This window comes from Hipposideros armiger, unplaced genomic scaffold (assembly GCF_001890085.2).
Source record: "Hipposideros armiger isolate ML-2016 unplaced genomic scaffold, ASM189008v1 scaffold_356, whole genome shotgun sequence".
NCBI classification, from domain to species: Eukaryota; Metazoa; Chordata; class Mammalia; order Chiroptera; family Hipposideridae; genus Hipposideros; species Hipposideros armiger.
In genome coordinates this window covers 570,563-594,446 of record NW_017731706.1, presented here as the reverse complement: position 1 = coordinate 594,446, position 23,884 = coordinate 570,563, and the positions used below count along the sequence as shown (strand labels likewise).

At 34.5% G+C, this 23,884-nt stretch overlaps 1 protein-coding gene across 11 annotated transcripts in view; it reads right to left on the bottom strand.

Annotated features, from left to right (window-relative positions):
* Window positions 1-23,884, bottom strand: part of ZEB1 (zinc finger E-box binding homeobox 1) — a 179,090-nt gene that overhangs the window by 153,912 nt on the left and 1,294 nt on the right. For 4 of the 11 annotated variants that reach the window (XM_019661618.1, XM_019661615.1, XM_019661609.1 and 1 more), the window contains exon 1: window positions 22,338-22,736. The exons of 3 other annotated variants lie outside the window; for them this stretch is intronic. Coding sequence is in view for 6 of the 8 variants with exons in the window: in XM_019661609.1 (XP_019517154.1) it covers window positions 22,338-22,344 (7 nt within the window). In the remaining 2 variants the exon portion in view is untranslated. Of the gene's footprint in view, window positions 1-22,017; window positions 22,245-22,337; window positions 22,737-23,884 lie in introns of those variants that run through there. 4 more of the 11 variants (XM_019661607.1, XM_019661608.1, XM_019661612.1 and 1 more) reach the window with 2 other exon arrangements.

The window sequence follows — 23,884 nt, the reverse complement described above, 5'->3', positions numbered from 1 at the left end:
GCTCCTCATTTATTGAGGACTGTATCATAGTCTTCCTCTCTACCCAAACTTCTATTATATAACCTTAGAATCTTTCAACACTTACATAGGTGCCCACAGAGCTTCAACAATGAACATTCTCTACTCCACTCCATTGCTAAGATCTGACCCTTTGTCATCATCAAGAACACCTCCACCTCAAAATATTGTAAACTCCAACATTTTACTCTGACTAGTCTTCCTCTTCTGTATCTCTTATGCCTTCATTTCTACTACATCTTATAGAGATAGATTTCTAGTCCCAGAATCCCTCAATTTTCTACCAGTTCCCTCTCCTAGGCTCACTTCCTTCCCTACTAGCTCTGCCAATAAATACCGTTCATTACTTAATTTTTCCTTGCCCAGTTTCTACATCTATAAAATAGGAATAAAAAATATGTACTTGATATTCACTCATTTATTCAACAAGTATTTGAGCCCATTCTATATGTCAGGCACTGAGAATACAACAGACAACAAAACACACCTCCCTGCCCTCATTTTAGCATCTTCTGTGGTGAGGATTAAATGAGTTAATATATATATAAAGAATAATGCACAGCACATAATATGCAAATTTGCCACAGCTGATCATCTAAACTTCTCTAACTTCAACATGTTAGCTTCCCTAAACGCATAACCTCAATCCTAGTTTAATGTTATATTCTGATCTCCATCATTTAGGCTACAGAGGGTATCTAGGGAAATCACAACTATGTATATGAATTTGTTCCATTAAAAATGTGTAGTTTAATGATGATGTATTATAGAATTGTACAATTGAAACCGATAAAATTTTATTAGCCAATGTCACCAATAAAGTTAATTTTAAAAAATAAAGAAAATAAATTTTAAAAAGTGCAGTTTCTAGTCTCAGTTGGATCCACAGGTTGGCTCACTGATTATTTCATTCATTTTGATGAGCTCCTTCTCTCCTTTGTGGGGCTTATTTTTCTCTGCTTGACTCTGAAAAACTGATGCTCCCCAATATCCTGTCTTCTTCCCTCTTTAATTTTCTCCTCAGCCCACATATGGTCCCTATATGATCCCATGGTTCCAATCACCTCTTACACACTGATTTCTCTAGCCCAGGACCCCCAGTCACTTCCTGCAGCATCAGATTCAAAGTCAGTTGGCTTGTTCGATCTCTTGCACTGATTATTTCACTACCATTTCAGACTTGAAGTATCCAACACTGACTTACTTAGCTTTTAAGTTGATCCTTACTCACGTAATCTCTCTTTGGTGCCACCATCATCCATGTAGTCACCCCAGCTAGAAACTCGTGAGGTTAAACTTGTCTACTTCTCCCCCACTGGTCATTTCCAAACATCAAGTCCTGCTGAATGTACTATTTACCAAAAACAAATGTAAAGAGTCTGAAATCTGTTCCCTCTTCTCTATTTCTAGTAACACAGCCCTAGTTTAAGCCCTCACGGGCTCCCATTAAGCCAACTACTTCCCAATGGCCTCCCTACCTCCAATCTTTTCCCCTTCAATTTTATCACCCACAACAGCTACCAGAGGAATCTATTAAATTTAACTACAATAAAATCAGGCCCCTGCTTAAAACTCTTCAATGACTTCCCAAAGCATAGAAAGAGAGATGCAGTTTAAGCTCATAAAAATGGCATAAAAAACTTTCCATGATCTGGTTTCATACCTCTCTATCACTCTCTGTCCTTTATTTATACTCCCACAAGCACACATCTGCTTGTACTTTCAGAACACACCGTGCTGTTTCTCAACAATGTGCCTTTGCTCCTGTTCTCCCCAGGTCGGTCCTCTGCTTCCACTCACCTTGGTTCTCATACAATCTCTCTCCCCCCCCTCCCCCCATCCTTTAATATTCTATTCAGACTTTATCTCTTCCAGTAATGCTTTCCTGGGCCATTTTTTCCATTTCTCTGTATTATAGTGACTGTACTGTATTACAAATATCTATTTTTGTGACTCCATCATTTGACTGTGAGCTCTGTAAGTGCAGAACCACAGCTTTATCCATCTCTGTATCTCTAGTAATTACCACAGTGCCTACAACACAGTAGGCAATCATTAAATGTTTGTTACATTATACTAGCTAACTCATACCGAGAATAGCAAGTAAGTCATCAAGTACCAAATTGTTAAATTATATAAAACTGACACGAAAAGTTAGGTGATTTATTTTTTCTTTCTGAATGTTAAGTGCTATTACTAAAAATGTTATCAATGGGTTTTAAAGATTAGCTGCAGTTCCATTCAACAAAAAACAGACTTTCAAATTGCTATGGTTTATCCTCCAAATGGCTTCAAGTCTGTACCCAAAGTATAAGTTAATAATACATAAAATATTTCCCTGAGTATTTTGACATCTGAAGGAAATACACATCCTGTGCCAAAAAGCAGCATGTGCTTAGAAGAGGAAAGGAGTAACAGACTTAAAGCCACCAATGAAATAATGTAATCATCCTAGAGGTCTCATTTTACTGAATTTTTTAAGGGAAAAAATTAATATCAATTTCTATAGTCCTTAAGTTAACACACAAAAATAAATTATGGACTAATAAAAAGCAATTTTGCATTAATTTAAAAGATACAATAAAGAAATATTTTTCTGTCCATCGATAGATAAATGGACAAAAAAATGCAGTGTGTCTATTATACAGATATATATGATGAAATATTATGTAGAAATAAAAAAGAATGAAATCTTGCCATTTGCGACAACATGGATGGATCTAGAGCGTATTACGTTAAGTGAAAAAAGTCAAGCAGAGAAAGACAACTATCGTACGGTTTCACTTATATGTGGAATCTCCAAACAAAAGAAACAGAACAAAACAAAGACCAAACAGAGACCAAAGGGGTGAGGGGATGGGTGAAAAGGGGAAGGGGAATATAGGCAATAACAGTGATAAGTTTGCATGGTGACAGATGATTACTAGAGTTAGTGGGGTGATCACACTGTAAGGTATAAATACATAAAATAACTATATTGTACACCTGAAATTACTATAACCAATATAAGATTGTAAAAAAAAGGGAAGAAATATTTCTTACTTTCTGAAAAACATTTCATGAAGGTTATACCCAAGAATCTGCCAAGGGTGTAATTTATTCTCCTGTGCTGTGTTTGAGATGGATTAAGCTAAAATAATATAAAATACTATATATTATATAAACTAGCCTCCCTAGTAAAGAAGTGGGCAAACAAAAAGGAGATGTGGCTGGGACACTGTCATAATTACCCAAATTCTTTGTGAACATCCCAAATTATCTGATGGCCACAGCTATAAATTGCTGTACATTTACATGTGTTCTTAAAAGTAAATGTCTTTAATTAAGCTGCAAGAGCCTTCTTTTTTTTAAAGTAAATATCTGCTTAGAATATGCTACATATGTGCTCAATCTTACAAAAGAAAAATAGGGTACTCAAGTAAATTAAGCAGGAAATACTGTCTTTTGAAGAATCTCTGAAAGGGAATTTACATAGTTTCAGCTCAAAAGGAAAAATCAGTAACAGTCATGTGTTCTGCTGATAAAACCATGTGTCAATGAAAGTTAAGCTATTTGAAGTAACTAACAAAGAGCAACACAAAGAAAAGCTGAAATTCTTAGACAACATATATCATGAGCATACAACTATAGGATGATATCTCTCAAGAACCTCTAAAGTAAAGGCTCTAAAATGGTAACAGGGTTAAGAGCTGACTCATGGGAAGACTTCCATGTAGTTATAAAACCCGTGACTTTATATGGAAATTCCTATAGACTAAATCAGATTCCTAAGAGTGTGACCCATCGATGGGTAAAGAGCCATTGCTCTAAAGGATGTGTCTGATTCTTCTCTCTTTACCCCTGGTGCCTCATTTTCAAATATTACTATTAGCTTCTTCTCAAATCACAACTGCCCAATTTTTTCTATTCACAGTCTAACTCTATTTTACCATAAGAATTTCCTAAAAGTTTCATGTCAACTCCATGAATCAAATATTGCTTTCTCAAATTTATACATGCTACACTTAAACTTTCTGACTTTAAATTATGACTTCAACTCATATTCAAAAGAAGGAAGGTCACTATCATCACTTGTGCATATGGGCATATCTGCAATTAGACTAACAGGTACTTTTACCTATCTACTTTTCTCATCTCATGAATGTATGGACACAAATTTCACTTAAGAGTAGATTTAAGCAATGTCTAGAAATAATCATTTACTAATATTACTTTTAATGGCCTTTGATAAAGAAAAGGAAATCATATAATCATTTCATCATAGTCTAACAATATATTGGCAATCTTCAAAAACAGTACCCTCTTAATTAAAAAGTATTGAAAAGATGGCATATTCACCTTGGAGATCTACTTCATATGATCTTTTATAGCTTTGTGGTTTTACATGGTATGGAGCCATGCAGCCTAAGTTTGAATACAGGCTCCACTTACTACTAGCTATGTAACCTTAGGCAACACTCTCTCTGTGCTTCAGTTTCCTTACCTATAAAATGAGGATAGTATCATCCTCATTAGGTTTTAATCCAGATTAAATGAGTTAATATTTCTAAAGTGCTTAGAATAGTGCCTGACACATGAACACTATTATGTGTTTGATAAATAAAACAAAATAGTAATATTATGAAACAAAATGTTATATGCACAAATGCAGTTGTAAAAATAGACACTGTACATATTTTAAATTAGAAAAATATAAGGTAAGGCAATGCCTTTCTCAAACTTCTTACAATGTGGTCAATAAACGAAAAATTTATGAAGGTAGAAAAACATGTAAATTTAATACTTAGAAAAATGTAAAAGAACTAAAATTGTCTGTATGTCTTGAAATGAATACATCTTGGAGTATCTCACACCCAGGGGTAGAAATTATAATATTATGCTCTATTAAGTACAATATCAGTAATAATTAAGATTAAATATTAATTAATAACTTTATAAAATAAGTTTAAGGTATAAAACAAATATTTGATTTACCCTTACATTTTATATGTACTCTTGTGTCCCTCCCCAAACTCATGTTATTCGCTCATCCCTAAATTTTATATTTATCATTCCCTTTAAGAGTTATACTATATTGTATCCTTAAACCATACATTACTTCATTTTGCATGTTCTTGAATTTTATATAACTGAAATCATGCTGTATATTCTTCTAAGGTTTGTTTTGTTCCAACATTATATTCCCGAGATAATCCAAGTTGTTGAGCATAGCTGTAATTCATTCATTTTCAGTATTATATAGCATTCCATTGTATGAATATACCACTATTCATCCTACTGTTGATATTTGAGTGTTTTGTTGTTTTGTTATTATAAATAGTGCTATACAAACAACTACATATATAACCTGATACCTCGCAGAGAGGTTTCTGTAAGACATATGCGTACTTAGGAATGGAGATACTGATCACAGTGTATGTGCATCTTCGACTTTCTGTAATAATGTCAATTGCTTTTCTAGTAAATGTACTAATTAATATTATCACAACACTTCCTAAGTGTTCCCGTTGCTCCATTTGGCTTTTAATTTCTGAGAATGCAGGAGGCGTGACATGCCTTCTCATTTGGTTTTAATACACATTTCCCTGATTACTCATGAGGTTGAGTATCGTATTATGCTTACTGGCCAAATGAGTTTATTCTTTTATGAAGTGCATATTCAAGTCCTTTTCTCAGTTTTCTACTAAGTTGTCTTTATATCACTATGTGGCAAAACTTTGTATGTGCTGACTACTAATCCCCAATCTATTATGATACCTACTGGTGGAAAGAAATTATTACTTTTGATGTAGTCCTATTTACCAATCTTTTGCTGTATGTTTTATGCATTTATATCATATTTTTCAAAGTCATGAAAACATTCTACTCTATTACTTTAAAAAGTGTTATATAGTTTTACCTTAATTATACCTTTACCTTATACATATAAGAGTTAGATCTATAATCCAGCCCAATTGATTTCTCTAAATAATGAGGTAGTGGTCCAATTCAATTTTTCCCACTTAATTAACTACCCCAATTACTGAAAGAGCCATCCTGTCTCCACTAACAGGTAATACCAATGCCATTACAGATCAAGTTTTCTTAATGAGGATCTTGCTATTATGCCTTGGGTGTTTTGTAGAACTTGCTAGTAACCTGTGTGGAGCTGGTAGTTTGTGAGAATTTTCTTCTTTTATATTTTAAGACTATTTAATTTTCTATTCCGTCTTGAGCCAATGTGACCTATATTTTTCTAAGAAGTAACCATTTGATCTAAGCTTTCAACTATATTAGCATAAAGATGATCATTCCTAAAACATGTAGTAACATCCATTTTTTCATTCCAGATACTGCTTGGGACTATACTTTCCCTTGATGAATCCAGCAGGTTTCAATTTTGTTAGTCTTTTCAAATAATCTATTTTTAGCTGCATTGTTTCCTCTTTGGTTTACTTTTGTTTTCTATTTTATTAATTTATATTTATTTTCTGTTAACTTTAACTGGGGGTGTATTCTTTTATTCGTCTAATTCTTAAGACTGCAATTATTTTTCAGCATTTATTCTCATTATATAAGCATTAAAGTCTATAAATTTCCATAAAGTATCACTTAAGCTATAGCACACAAGCTGATAGTCTTTTATTACTGTTAAATTATAAATTTTTCTAATATTTCTTACAAGTTTTTTGACCCGTGATTTATTTGTATATAATACATCTTAATTTCCAAACATACAAAGAAAGCGCGTAGTACAGTTAATGGCATTGTAAACAGAAAACGCAGTATGATGCCGATCTACTGAAATTTGTTAAAATAGGTTGCATTCGGCCAGAATGTTATCATTTTTTGTAAATGCCTTGTGTGCTTTAAAATTTTTTTAAAGAATTTTTTAAAAGAATTCTGAGATGCAATGTTCTATAAATGTCCATTATAGCAAATTTGTAAATGCTATTATTAAATTTTTTTATCTGTTTGCTCCAACATTTCTTAAGAGAGATTATTTTACATACCTCACAATTGTGACAGATTTGCCTGTTTCTTCTGTGGTCCTATTTTTGGCTTAATATATTTTGAAAATATATTATTATTTCTTTTATCCTTTTATCATCATTTAGTAACCCTCACTTTCCAGGTTAGTTTTTTTTACCCCTAAAGTCAACTTTACATGATATTAATATAGCTACACAACACAACCTTTCAAGTATTGTCAGGCATACCTTTTTTTGTCCTGTTTATTTTCAAATTTTCTAAATCCTTTTTTAAAGGTATGTTTCTTATAAACAGCATATAACTAGATTTTAAAAAAATTCAATCTGACAATCAGTTTCTGTTACCTAGAGCATTTTGTCAATGATGCACTGTAATTACTAATATATTTGCATTTATTACTACAATGTTATTCTGTGCTTTCTACTTGTCTTCTCTTTTCTGTGCTTTTCTTCTCCTTCCTTGTCCTTTTAAATTGAGTATTTCTTCTCATTTTATTTCCCTATTAGTTGGCAAGATACACACATTATTTCTAATTTTTATTCCTTGTTTCATAATTTTTAACATGAATACATAACTTACCAAAGTCTATAGTTATTCAATAATTTAACCCTCCTCCCAAGTTTTATAGTTTGTCTATACCTACCATATTTACCATTTCCTGTGTTCTTTACCCTTCTTACACTCAGACCATCCATCTGACACCACTCATCTGTGTGACTATGGTGATCAGAAACTCAGAGAATAATAATGGTGGAAGTATGACCACTACTGTTACCTGACTGCTGACTCAACCAAATACACTAAGGACAGGTGGCAATCCCCAGGGTTTATACAACTCAGATGGACATAAGATAGGGTTAGTGTGGCCGTGAAACCTTAAAATGGTTAACACCTTGCTTACCTCCCCCACATGCTTAATATATCACCAAAGACTAGGCTATTACAGTCTATCTTACTGCCCTAAACCATTTTTTGATGTCAGTACAGTAAAACTCCATACCCATCTGTTATGAAAAAGAGAGGATGCTCCCCACCGAAAAAGCTTGACATGGTAAAAGTTAAAATTATATAGCATTTTATAACAATTAAGTTTTACTATTGTCACACATGGTACATAAGGGAAGTTAAGCATATAAATAAGTTATAATATGGTGACCAAGATATGGAAACAACCAAAGTGTGTTTCCACAGATGACTGGATAAAGAAGATGTGGTATTTATACACAATGGAATACTATTCTGCCATAAGAAAACATGAAATAGTGCCATTTGTGACAACAGGGATGGATCTTGAGATTATCATGCTAAGCAAAATAAGTCAGACAGAAAAAGTCAAGAACCACATGACTTCACTGATATTTGAGATATAAAACTGAAAGCAATAAAGGAACAAGACAAACAAAGAAACAAAAACTTATAGACACAGAAAATAGTTCAGTGGTTACCAGAGGGTAAAGGGGGAGGGCAGATAGGACAGGGTAAAGAAGGTCAAATATATGGTGATGGGAGGAGAACTGACTCTGGGTGGTGAACACATAATGTAATACATAGATGATGTATTACAGAATTGTACACCTGAAACCTATGTAATTTTACTAACCATTGTCACCCCAATAAATCTTTTAAAAAGTATAAATGAGTCATAGTAAAATGAGGTTAAGTTATAAAGTTTTAACTAAATATGTATAGTATATAACATATAGAGCACAAAACCCCCTTAATTAACATAAATTAGGTCACATGTGGAATATGTAGAAAGCTGATCTATAGATAAGACTACTGTTTACATAAGAATTATTAATATAGTGGTTGAAACATGATAAAGTGCATTTTCGTCAGCACCTAGTGTTAAAAAAGGCACTGGTTTTAATCTATCTTGTAGCAAAATAATAAAAAATAAAAAATAAAAATGAATATTTTTGTTCAATAAGATAAACATATACCAGGCCTACAGCTGTTTTGAATGAGAAACATCCAGGTAAGTAAAATTTTATTTTATTTGGAATCTGCAAGTTTTGTAGATGTCCAGTTATTTCAATGTGGACAATAAAAGCCAGCTCACTAATTAGCCGCATATATCATAGGCAAGCAGGTACTGGGATCATGTTATCCAAAAGAATTGCAAGGATCATCTAACTTTATTTTATAAAATATCTATGGTAGAGAACTGATATTAAAGTACATGTAACAGGTTTATAAGAGGGAGCTCCACACAGGACCATTAATAAATGCCAGAAATAATCTCGAAAACTATCTAGTAATACTCAACACAGGATTTTGCACCTTTGGATAACCATAATCAATGGCAGTAAAACCATCTTATTCCTTAGGACTCTAAGTCTACAACACTTTTGTATGGGTTGTGATTTATTGATTTGGAAAGAAGAAATAAAAATACAGAATTCCTCACAAGAGTGCAGAGTTCAGAAATGCAAAGCAAACTCGGTACACAGATTTCGGTACCCAACTCTAACCAAGGCCAATTTCGTCTCTAGTAAAGTAAGCCTTTTATGTATTGATAGTGATGATACTGTAGAAGTGATAATGGTGATAGTGATGGTGGTGGCGGCACCATTTCAGAGCAAATACTATGTGAATCTACTAGCATTATAGTATATATAAGCAAAAACTCAGGAAACAAGAAAAATTAGCTTTTAATTTTATAGTTTTCCCACTTTCAGTAAAGCAAGCATATATAATTTTGAATCATTTAACATTTAATACATAAAGAAGATAACATAATGAATTATATAATCATGTCACTCCCTGCTGCAAGACCTTTAGCAACTCCCCACAACTTTCACATCCTTTAAGACATCCATTCCCTCTCTGTTTGTGGAGCAGAGTATCACATCAGTTACCAAACTATATTCTAACAGTTTTCCTATTTTTCTTCCCTGCTACACTGTAAGCTCTTTATGGCAAAATACTACATGTTTCATCTTCAGAGTCTCATTGCCACACAGTAATCTTCCATAGTTATTCTACAGATGAACAAACGTAGGCCCAAATAACCTGATTCATTTCCCCAATTTCATAGACCAATTAATGGCAGATTTAATATTAGAATCTAAAACTTCTCCCAGTTCAATACTCTTTCTATAAATGCACCTAAGGATACCAGATCAGAAGGAATTATGCATTAATATCTAGAATGTTCAAGCCAGACACAGAGCCAAATGGAGTATAAAAAGGTGAGAGCTTTAAAAACAAAAGGTAAGTTATGACCCAGCAATTCCACTCTTAGGTATTTATCCAGAAAAACCCAAGATGTTAATTTGAAAAAATATATGCACCCCTATGTTCAATTCAGCACTATTTACAATAGCCAAGACTTGGAAACAATCAAAATGCCCATCAGTAGGTGACTGGATTAAGAAACTGTAGTACGTTTACACAATGGAGTATTACTCAGCTATAAAGAAGGAAATCATACCATTTGCAACAATATGGATGGACCTAGAGAACATTATGCTAGTGAAATAAGTCAGTCAGAGAAAGACAAATACCATATGATCTCACTTATATGTGGAATCTAAAGAACTGAATAAATAAGTAAACAGAAATAGTCTCAAAGGCACAGAGGAAAAACTGATGGCTGCTAGTTGAGAGGGGGTGGGGATGAAGGAGAAGGGGAAGGGACGAGACAACATAAATTGGTAACTACAATATGGCCTCGGATAGAAAATACAGTCTGGGGAATATAATCAATAATGTTGTAAAGACTTTTTAGGGGGCCAGATGGACTCATGTCTTGTTAGGGAGACCACTTCATAGATGGTGTAGAGGCCTGACCACTGCACTGTACATCTGAAGCTGCCGATGAATAATAATATATGTCAACTATAATTTAATACATATATGGTCATGGGACGTGGATTACAGTGTGGGAATGGAGTCAATGAAATTGTAATAGATATATATGATATTGGGGGTGGGGGAGCAATGGGTGGGAAAGGGGGGTTGTCACTTTGTGAGGGGTGAAAAGGATAACTATTGCATTGTTTTGTACACCTGAAACTAAAAAAAAAAAAAAAAGTAAGATACAAGTTACCATATTTTGCCATGTATAATGCTCTCCCCCATGTATAATATGCACCCATGTTTTTTATCAAAATTTCCAGGGAAAAAAATCTTCCATTTTAATTTTTTAATTCAAATTTTTATTTGTTTACATTTAGGTACTTGTTTTTGTATTATAAAGGAATTTTAGTATTTATTTTTTAACATATTATGGCACAAGAAATTTTATGTAACAAATAATTACAAAACACAAGAACAGATACAAGGTACAAGAAATTTTACATGCCAGTAACAAATTTATGATATCTACACATCATAGAAGGGCAAAAACTCTTTGTTGCAAGTTTGTCGTTAAGTTCAACAAAACTGATTATTGTATTCCAGGGTATTATTTTGCATATGGATATTGCTATTGATTTCTAGAGTTATACTTTTAACTCATAAGCATAAATAAAATGATTAAAAACATTTATATAGATATGGAATTAGTACTACCCATGTATAATGAGCATCCTTATTTTTCCCTCACAAATTTGGGTAAAAATGTGCACATTATACATGGCAAAATGCGGTAGTTATAATGAATTTTCAAGAAATAGAAATAGGTGATAAAAAGGAATACAAAAGTCAGATAGAAAAATACTATCTTAAAAACAAGAATTACATGGGAGTTAGTCCAGTGACATACATGTTTTTCTAGGGCGTGAAAAAGACAAATATGAGTAAGTAAATAAATGTATCCGTAATCAACTTCAAAGTAACAAAACATTTTTTCTTTAGCGACACAAAATGAGGGGTAAAGTATGTAGCCAAAAATCAAGAAGTATTTATACCAAATTAACTGGCATGATAATAATTAATGCCAAGGTAAGAGTAGCTTTATTTGATGTATAAGTTACCTTTTATGGGACAAAAAGTTAAAGGAAATACTATTTCAATTTAAATGAAAAATCACCAATCTAAGAATGGACTGAAAAAACTCTCAATTTCCAATTAAAAATAATATATAACAAACTCAGATGTATATGCTTTTAAATATTCATGAAATACAAGAAAACAAAGCCTAAGTACATCTTACTAAGTTTTTCAAGATACCTTTGGGACAGAGGGGAACAGGGCAGTAAAATTTTTAATCATTCCTTCAACAAGCATTGAATGTCTACCATGTGTCAGAGGCACCGGGATGCAATAAAGCAGTGGCAGAAAGCACAGATTCAAAAGTCAGACTAAATGGATTCAAGTCCCTGTTCTGCTTATTGGCTGTGTGACTCTGGGTACATTATGTAATCTTTCTTTGCTGTTTCCTCATCTGTGAAAAGGGTCTAAAAATAGTAATGGGATTATTGTGAGAATCAAATGAGCTAATAAATGTAAAGCACTTAGAGCAGCACCTGGCATACAGTAATGATATACGTGTAGTAGGTGCTATGTGTGTCATGCTATAACTGCAACTACTACTCCCACCTGCTGGCATGCTAAGATGAGTAAGACAGTCTCCATTCTAAAGGAAACCATAATCAGGGAAGATGACAAATGAACAAACCATAATACAGTAGAATAAGTACAATAATGTAAGTATAAAAAAGATTCACAGGTGTAACAGAAGAGAACTTTCCATGACAAATGGAAAAGGGATTAGAGAAAGCATTTTGGAAGAAGTAAATGAGATGAAGTCCTGTTCACTTTTCAAAATGCACCAGAAAACATAGGGTAGTGAAAAAGGAAGTATGTTTCAGGTATAGGGGACAAAAATATATTCAAAGGCATGGAGGAAAAAGCTTGTAGATAAAGGGATCTATGGGTGGTAGATAGTAGGTGGGAGGTGGGCAGCAGATAGATGGAAATAGTATCAATGGGAAGGATCATAAATCAGGATCTGTGTGTTATGCTAAGGATCTTAGTTTTATCCAGTATGTTAATAAAGAACCAGGGAAGGGATGTAATTGGTAGAATGACTGAATCAGACTTTTCTCTTTTTACAAAGATAATTTTGGCAGCAGCATGCATGACAGAGGAAGAGTGGAAACAATAGGCTAGTATAAGAGTTTGGGTGAAAAAGGAGGATCCTAAAGCAACAGAAATAGAAATGGAGAGGAAAAGACTGATGTGAGAGCTATTCCCGAGGCAGAAATGACACATTTGATTATCAGGTTATGAGAGGAAAGGTTAACCCTAGGTTTTAACTTGGAAGCGTAAACACTGGCAGTTGCACTAAGAAGACAGTGAATGCAGAAGGAAAGCAAGTGTAAGTGGGAGATAAAAGGATTTATATAGTTCAACTTTGGACATGTGAAGTTTATGAATCCTGTGGGATAAATAGGTGGAGACAACTGTATACGTATATTTCAAGCTCAGTCTAGTTCTGGGCAAGAGATAAAGATTTTGAAAACATCAGCATAGCTAAAACTAAGAGAGTTGGGTTGGGTCAGGCTTCTAGGTAGAGCATATCCAGTGAGAAGAGAAGCAGCCCTGGATAACACCAAAGAGGAAGCTCTAAGAAAGAATGGGAAGAGATGAGAAAACAAGAGTAATAACATGGAAGCTGAGGAAGCAAAACCTTCCAGCAGAGTCAACAACATCAAATACAGGGAAGTCAAATAAGACAGAGAAAGGTTCATGGGTCTTGGAAGTAACTGGAGACCTTTACACTGCAGCTTCAGCAGAACAGCAGGGAACCCTTATGTAAGGAATTTAGAGATGGTTGAGTAATTTTCATGTCAAAAAAATAAAATTATGTCCTGTAATAAACTCAAGATAAATTGTAGATTTAAACAAATTCCCCATGTAAAAATAAATGCTACAGAATGTAAAAAAGAATTGGTACAGTGCTAAACTAATTGAAACCATGTAGGAAATAAGAGACGGTGAAGATAACATTGACATTCCACTTAACTATGGCCATTCTCTTTGGGCATCTTTCCCTGAAACTTTAGCCTTACTGAAGTGTGTCTCCATGAATTACAAATGTGTAAAGGACACGAGAATTTTTGAAAACACTGAGCACAACACAATTGCTCTACATCTAAAAATGTATAAAACCAGAAAAGTAGGATTTTGTTCCTCTACATTCTTTAGCTTTGTTTCAGAGTTGAGTCCTGAAAAATATTTTTTTAAAACTCAAATAGAAATTCTCATACTGAATTTTGATGAGACCAAGTTTTTGTCTTCAGCAAACTACTCAAGACTGTTTCAGGCAGACTTGTAGATGAAGAACAAAACAGGGTATAGACAAAAATTAACCTGAAATGAATCATAGAACTAAATGTTAAAACTATACATTTCTTAAAAAAACATAGAAGCACATCTTTTTAGAGTGGGCAAAGATTTCTTAGAACACAAAAAGCACAAAGCCTAAAAGAATTAAATTATAAATATGACTTCATCAAAATTTACAACTTTGGCACTTCAACGATAATATTAAGAAAATTAAAAGATGAGCCACTGAAAGGGATAAAATATTTTAAATACCTACATCCAACAAAAATACATAAAGAACTCATTACTCAGTAGTAAAGACAAGCAATACAATTAAAAATGGACACATGACTGCAACACAGTTTACAAAAGAAAATATACAATTGGCCCACAAGTACATCAAAACATACTCAAACATCATTATCAGTAAAATCCAAATTAAAGTGAAAAGGTACTACCGCACATCTACTGGAATAGCTAAAATTAAAAATATGGACAAATGTTTGCAAGGGTTGAGGCAACTAGAACTTTACATACATTGCTGATAGAAATATAAAATATTACAAGCACTTTCGAAAACAGTGTGGCAGTTTCTTACAAAGTTAAACATACATTTAGTATATGACCCAGGAAGTCTATTTCTGGGTATTTATCTACAAGAAATATAAGCATATACCTGTGCAAAACTTTGTAAGTGAATGTTCACAGAAGCTTTATTCTATGGCAAAGAATCAAAAACCCAAATAGTAAATTCATTGTAGGTGAATGGATAAATAAATTGTGATATATTCATGCAAGAGGATACTACTCAGCAATACAAAAAAAGAATGTATTATAGATACATGCAATAATATGGATGAATCTCAAAAACATGCTGTGCAAAAGAAGGCAGACAAAAGAGTACATACTGTATGATTCTGTTTATATGAAACTCTATAAACAGTAAACCTAATCTCTAGTGGTAAAAAACATTATTGGTTGCTTGGGCCAGAGGTGGAGAGGACTGACTGAGAGGTACAAGGGAACTTTAGGGGGATAATGGAAATGTTCTATATCTTGATTGTGGTGGTGATTACACAGTTGTATAAGTATGTCAAAACTTATCAAAATGTACATTCATAATGGTGTATATTTGCACTTCAATAAAGTTTATTAAAACACACACACACACGGAATAACTTTAACTGTTGTCTCAGGATTTCCTTGATCTATACCACAAGAACATAGTAAGACAACCATCTTCTTAAATATATCCCAAACCAAATGAAAAGCTGTGGACTCCACACTCCTTAGGCTTTTCATATAGAGAATAAAGTTTAGCTTCCTTGGGCTTGAGTTCTTTATGCAATGAAATAACACTAGGGCATTATCCTTCAAGTCCATGTCAATATTTTACATAGAAGTAAATGGTGAGGTCTTTCTCAATATAATGCCCCTTCAAGAGAGTCCAAAGCAGCCTTCCTTGGATAAATAGCAGTCACAAATAGCATTAATATGAGCTTCAGTGTGTATTACTATTCTATTACTGACTTAACAAACAGCCTTATCATTTGGGCTAGAACAGCTAAGCAATGCTTAAGGTCAAACCTGCAGAAACAATGAACAAATTTTACAACAACATCCTGCTAGATGGCCGTTAGAACAACTATTGGACAAGAGGATAAGAAATTAAGTGTCAATTGATACAAAATGTATTTAAAACAAATAAGCTTAATCTAATAATATAAGCAAAAATTTTAAACAAACATTTATTGAACGTTTAAAACATGTATTAGGTGCAGTGCTTCATACTCTCATTTAACCTTCCCAACTCTGAGATTATCATCCCCATATTACATATGGGGAAATTCAAGCATAGGGAGACTAAGTAACTTGGCCAAGGTGACTCAGCTAGTAAATTACAGGATCAGTCCAAACTCTTGACCACTATGTTTGCTCCTCTGAGAAAAGAAATGCTATAGTCAAAAGGTAAACCCCAGACACATCAAGGACCTAGATTTAAAATGTAAAACTACAAAACTATTAGAAGAATATCTTTGCAATTTATGGATTAGGATGGAGTTCTCACTATCTACAAAGTCAAAATCTGACATATTTAAATACATTAAAATTAGCGATTCCTGTACCATAGTCAAATCAATAGATGACTGACACACTAGGAAATAAAACCACCAAGGAATTAATCTCTCAAATACACAGAGAACTCTGGAAAGTTAGTAAGATGTGGAAACCCAACTAAAAAAAAGGGCAAAGGATATGAACAGGCCAGACATGGAAAGGGTAACACAAATGGTAGTAAGGATATGAAGACATGATCAATCTCCGCCGCAAACACAGAAACATATACGAAAGCAACAGTGAGATTCTATTTAACTGTCAAATTAACAACATGTAGGATGTGAACAATACCAAAAACTGGCAAAATGTGAGAAAATTCGAATTTTTATACATTGTTGATAAGGGTAAACAATGGTATAGCCATTTTAGAAACAATCTGGCAGAATTTAGTGATACTACATATAAGACTAACCTATAACCTAGCATTACCATGCCTGGATACATGTCCCCAGAAAAACTCTTTCATAGCCATTAGCAACATATAGAAAGATGTTTATGACAAAATAATTTGTACCCAAGACCTGAGTCAACCTGGGCATCCATCGTTAGGGGAATTGATACATACCGTATTTCCCCATGTATAAGATGTGCCCTTTTCTGAAAAATTTGGGGTCTAAAAATTGGGTGCATCTTATACAGTGGTTGTAGATTGTTTTACTTGCATTTCCCGCAAGTGGTAAGTTGTATGAATTTTATGATGAATAAAACTTGAGTTCAATTACTTTATATAATACATTTTTTCAAATTTTGGGCCCCAAAATTAAGGTGCGTCTTATACACGGGAGCATCTTATACATGGGGAAATACGGTAACTTGTGCTAGAGGCAAACCATGAAATACTGCAGTTAGAAACAATGAACTGCATGTATGTGCAACAACATGAACAGATCTCAAACATGCTGAGTGAAGAAAGTAAAATATAGAGCACAACAGCAGTTACAAAACACACAAAGAACTACATAATTTTACTAGAACAGAGGCAAGTACATATATAAAAAAACCTTAGATTGGGTATAAGCAAGGGTTGGGAAGAACAGAGTGAATGGCAGTTGAGACTGAGAATGAAGAGGAAAAGTTATAATCCAAATAATGAGAGTATGCTTCTAATTAACACTAACTCCCTGAGTCTGAAGCGTTTTAAGTGATATAGTATTATTAACTATTACATTTATGGATTTATGTAAATGGATTAGAAATTCCTTTTTCTGATGATTGCGCATTCTACCCAATATTTTGGTTTTAACTATGATAAATTTGAAAATTCATGGGATCTAGTTTCTGCTTGTTACCAAATGGTCTAATAAAAGGAATACTAAGCTATGAACCTGAAAAGCTGTAACCTAGTCCAAGCTAACTAGTAATAGGAACTTGGCAAAGTCCTTTTACCTCTTTGAATCTGTTTACTTTTCTGCCCAAATGGATTTGGATAATTCTACCAAATCCCTCCAGCTCCAAAATTATTTCATTTATTTTCTTAGCTAGTATTTATTCATATGAAATTATTCTCTCTCCTCCAATTATTCCCTCCCTGCCCCTCCCAAAAGTAAAAAAAAATGAGCATATTCAGGAGATTTAGAAAAGTTATGTAGCAAATAGGAGTGAATAGCAACTTAGTTTTTCAGGGTAGAAAAAAGAAAATATTAAAGAGATACAGTGATTTTCACAACCTTTTCAAGTATCTAAGGCAGAGCAGGGTTAACTTGAGCCCAGGTTCAAACAATCTACTCCTGAAAGGATTTTACCATGAGCTATTCCACATGTCACTATTAATGCCTCTCAAGACACATGCTAAAAAGATCTTACCTAGTTTCTACTTCAAGGCTGTAAATTTCAGCTTATCTGTATCAATTTTGAGGAAAAAAATGATCTCTAAAGGTCCCTTCCATATTAAAAAATTCTAAGATTCCAAGAGAATGATTTCTTAAAAATCAACAATCCAGTCACACTCAGCATTTAACAAAAAAACCAAACATTCAATCAGAGCTGTAGATTAAATGGATATAAAGACCTTAAGAAAATTACGATATATTGTAGGTTAGTGAACATGAATTAAATAACAGGACATGTATTAAATAACAGGAAGATGATTGAAGAGACAAGTGAGAAAAAAATGACTTCTTAGAGGATGAAAAATCAAGAATTTAACAACATATCATAGCTATAATACAAATATAGACTTGAACTTGGCTTTTCCCCCCTTCCCTTTTGGAATCTTTCAATTTATCTACACCTAAATGATATAGTCCAAAATATGTTTTAACAAAATTAATGAAGTGAGTTCTAAATATTATTTTTGTTCCTCTGGAAACGATCTTAAGACAAATTTTACTTAGTAGAGCATTTTGCTATTTAAGTAGTATAGTATATTGCCATATTTTCAAGCAGCCCAGTTTCAGTATAACCACCTCCATCAAGGTTAAAATCTAGACATTGCTCACAACATAATGAAAATTTTTATTTGTTAAGCTGATGTTCTAAGAAAGCTCCCTTTAGGAATACAATTCTCAAAACACTGCCCCATTCAAAGGAAAATATAATTTCCTACAGCAATGCCTGCATAATAATAGATCAGATTTGGTTTTAACTTGGGTTGCTACAAAACTTTTTCTACTAGGTGTATATCCATTTATTTTCTATGTTTAACTTAAATCTAGTTCAATGATTACTTAGCAGGTAATACATATAACATGTAGCCTTTTAAAAGTATTTTTAAAAATCATTTCATTATATTTCCTAATCAGGGTACTTTTCTAACTTAAATTTTAAAAATTTTCTTTCAACAATGAGCTTTTATTTTAGCTTATGTCTCTATTAGAAATGAATATGCATTGCCTCATAAATTAGTGATCAAGCCACAAAGATTAACTTTTTTCAATACTAAATATTATTTATACAATTTCATCAAGTCCTCTAATATCTCATTACACTTTTGCACATTAATACATATCTTCTCCCAGCATCTGCACAATTTTTTTTCTTCTCTACTGCAATTCAATACAGGTAGTTAGGAGTAGCTAACAATATACTGTAATTCCACATGATAGTGCATCTGTGTTTACATCTGGCTCTAATCACATGCTTAGAAGTGATTTATACAGGAGAAAGCAAAAAAGGGGGAAAAATAAAAACACAACTATGAGAAATAAGTACGCTATTATTTTTTAAATATTCCCAATTTTGTAGAACTTTCTCACCACGTTTCAAAGCGACTAAAATTGCAAACACACGGTATGGCATTTCAACAATACTGGATACTAGAGAAAGAAAAAAGTACTAACCAAATTATTTCTTATGCTTTTTATATGAGGGTCATCTTAACAAGTGATTGATCCTTTTGATTGATAAGATATTTTAAGTTTTGCTTCATGCTATAATTATGAATGTCATGGCTTTTGTGGTAAAGCTCCCCAGTTCATAGAAAAAGTAAGTGAATCGTCCCTAGTCACTACTGAGCTCTGGGAATTCGGAGACCACCAAATCCAAGAAATATCTGTCAGGAAATGTAAAACTATATTTATACACACACACACACACACACACACACACACATAAGCGTGCGCGTGCGCACGAAGAACCATGATGTACTAAAATGAGAAATTCACACAGGCTTACCTGAAAATTCAGGTAATTTTACCTAATTCACAATAAACAGTATTACTATTGCATTATGGTACTGGTACTGGCATATTTATAGAAACACCATTAAAAATAATTAGGGAAATGAATACTTCTAATATTTGACCAATGAAAGGCTCCCAAAAGTTTACAGTTATATTAACTTAATTATTTAAAGACACAAACCAGAAAGACATAACAAAATTCATTAAGTCTTGTACAATTATGTATAAGTTATAATATCAATTTACATATTTGTTGAAAAGGATTCTTTTAATACAAGCATATAATAATTAACAAATAGAGACTTATTCACTGCATTTAAAACCGCTAAACAAACTTACATTTGTTAATTTACAATTGATAAGTTTAAAATGTATATACTACCTGATTCTGATTCTTAAATAGAAAGGGAAGGAAAAGATATAATCTAAAAATCACTAACATCTGAGTGACTGCTAGTTAACACCTTCGTTAGTAGTTGTCTGCCAACTCATGCATAGTTTAAGTCTACTTAAGTAACAGGAAAATAATTACACCCTATTATCAATCAATTAATTGCAATTTTTCTTGTATTTATCCATTTACATCTTTTGACCTCTAAAAATATATTTTGAGGCCTCTTACTATGAATAAAAAAAGAGATTAAAAAGTATAGTAAATATGCAAAATAAATATGGACCAATCATTACATGTTCTCCAAACCTAACAACCTAAAACAAAAGATTTTTTTTAAAAGGGAAGTAATACGACTTGTCTAAAGGAAGACTAAATTGATAGCAAACTCAATTTCAAGATTTAAAAAGCTCAAATTTATAAAAACGTTCAAGTTAAAACATCTCTACCTCTTTCCAGTCCTAGCAGACTAGAAAATGCTTATGTCTAATTTACCCAGGGCTAGTTTGAAATAACAGTAAGACTCACAATTACACCAAAGGTCCCAATCAATACAGAGGTCCCAATCAACAGGAGATAAACAGAGTTATGGTGCTACTACACCAATAATCATTTTTGTTAGCATCCTCTACTGGTGGTTTCCAAAGACAGCAAGTGGAAATGGTGCAAATGACAGGAAGATATGTACCTGCTATTCCATCTAAAGTAAATTAATCATCATGTGGTCATTAGTAGCTAGAGTACATTTCTCCAAAATACATACATACATACATACATACATACACACACATACATATGAAAACCACACAAGTGGAAAATGAGAAAACAGATTTTTTAAATATAACAAAGCATTACATTATAAATGGTAAAAAATTGACTTAAGCAATTCTAATGCCACTCTTTTATAGATGACTAACATCATTACCATAAAGTTACTATATAAGGTTTGATGCTTTGGCCACACCTTGCTCAATTGGTTTACCCCTGTCAAGTTACATTACTTGATTCTCCCATTAATATCCTACTCTGCAGATATATTCCAGAAAGGAAATTAAAATATTTTACTGGAGGCTTAGCAGTTAAATCTGCATACCTTATTTTAAAATGAACAAAAAATTATTTACATATAAATAGCATAAAGTACCTCCATGACTACCTGCCAGTGTATACATCATTTATTCCTTCATTAAAAAGATTTAAGAGTTCACGTTTTTCCATGCGATTCTCTCCAATAAACAACTGCAACTTAAATATGATTGCGTTGCTAAGAAATATTAACCAGCACCTACCCCGAGATTTCACAATGGCATATATAACTTCATTTTTAATTTGAAAATTATAAGGCTTAATCAAATAGCATGGCAGCAATCATCAGCAATAGATAAAATGCATTTGAGAACAAAAAGAAATACAAGGACAGAGCCAAAAGTGATGAAAATGGAAGATACCTGTAGTAGTATAGTGCTATCTTAAACACCTTTTGTTTTCTCAGACTAATGCATACTGCAGACAAGACATTTTGTGCTAAGCAGCCCCAAATCTGTTTTTCTAATATTAAACACAAAGGAAAAACACTGACAGTAAGCGTGGTAAATAAATCCCTCCCTTGAGAATGAAAGCAGCAGACAGGAGGGGGCTGACATACATGCAGGAGAAAACTAAACACCATCTTTTTTCTACCTGCACAAGTTGCCATTTGCTGCAGCGACCGAGAACCTCTTTTTCCTGCTGATTTCAAGTACCTTTCAGGATAGCTTTTTTCCCCCTTTAGTCATCTGTTGATATGCCTTATGGGTGTAATATTCACATCGCAGGATCTTTAGGAGAAAAATCCATTCTTTCCTGCTCAGGTAAACATGTTTACAGCAGCTGCACAGACGCTGGGTGGTTCAGACTCACATGTCACACACATGTCGTCAGCAACAAGAAAAGCCCCTTTCTATGGCGATGAACATTTTAAATAAGGTAAAAAGCGAACAGCCCTTTCCGAAGCAACTTACCTTTCATAAAGCCACATCAGCAACAGCGGCAACAGCTCAATATAGAACACGCACTATTTGACGCTAAAACAGGAAATTAAAATTGCAATAGCCTATGCTCTGCTCCTTGCTGTAACAAGTCATCTCTCACAACGAGGATACAAAATATTAGTTATCAATCATAATTGGTTGATGCTTTTAAATGCAAATGTTTATTTGAATACCTACAATCATTCATGAAAGCAGTGATTTTAATGTTGGCTCAAATATATTAAAATATGTTTACGATTGGTAAGAAACGTCTTGAAACAGCTTAAAACCTTCGTATCTGCTTCTAGACAGGAAATCCCACACAAAATCTAAAATTGCCAGGAAAGGTTACAAAACCTCGCGTTTCGCATCCCATAGGGGAGGGAGAAAGGGAGCCCGGGCGCGGGGGGTGGGGCGGGGGGCGCGCGCGCGCGAGTTTTTACTTAAACACGTATTTCCTCATTTTCTGGAAGATACAGCGATTGCATTATAGGCGCATTTATTTCCCTACTCTTAAAAACTCGTTTTAAAAATAACGCAAGAACCCAGACAAGCCCCTCGGTCCAAATGTACGTGTAATTCCTTATATAGCCTGGGCCGCAGCCGGCGGCAGGGCTGTTGCCGCCCATTATTATACAAACAGGTACCCGGCCGGCGGGCGGGGGCCTCTCCCCGCGCTCCTGCCGCCCCCGGGCGGACAAGTCTCGCCCCTCTCGCCACAGGAACTGTCCAGACAATAACAACCAGCAGACATTTCGCTGCTGAACAGGAGGGAGAGAAAGCACAGAATCGCCCCCGAGATAAGCAAAAATACAATCAACTTACAAACGTCTCTCCAAACTGGAAAAGGCGACTGTGCAACAACAACCACATGTTCGGGTCTCTCTCTCTCTCTCTCGATCTCTATCTCTGATTTATTTATTTATTTATTTATTTAAAACTCTCACGCCAGGCCGAGGGGTGTGTATTTCCCCGGCACATCAGCACAAATCAATAAACACTGCAGCTGCAGAGCAAGCAGCCGACCCGCGCGTCCGTCGGTCCGCCCGTCCCCTCCCCCACTCCCTTTCCACCCGAGACCGCGAGCGCCATCCAAGCTCCATTATCCGGCTTCAACGCTCCGCGCGTCCGGCTCAGGTAACAACTTCCCCAAAAACCGAAAGAGAAAAGAGAGAGGCGTACGCACACAGCCCCATCCCAGCGTGGACAAGGAGTCTTCCCCGGGGAGGGAGCTATGTCTGTGGTGCTTTCCTGTCTCTAACCAGGTAACAACTCCACAAACACACCCGCTGCCCAGCTCGCCGCCATCCACAGATCGCCCCCCAGCAGCAAGTAGGCGCCCGCTGCTGCCCCGTCGTCCCTGCCGCCCCACCAGCGCCCCACAGGACGTGGACCTCACTCGCAGGGCTCGCCTCGGCGGCCCGGGGCGCGGTGGCCGGGGCGCGGGGGAGGAGGGGCGCTTCGGGACCCGCGCCTCCACCGCTAATCCCCACTCCGCGAGCGCGCCGGCCGGTCACAACTTTACAGCAGCCGGCTGA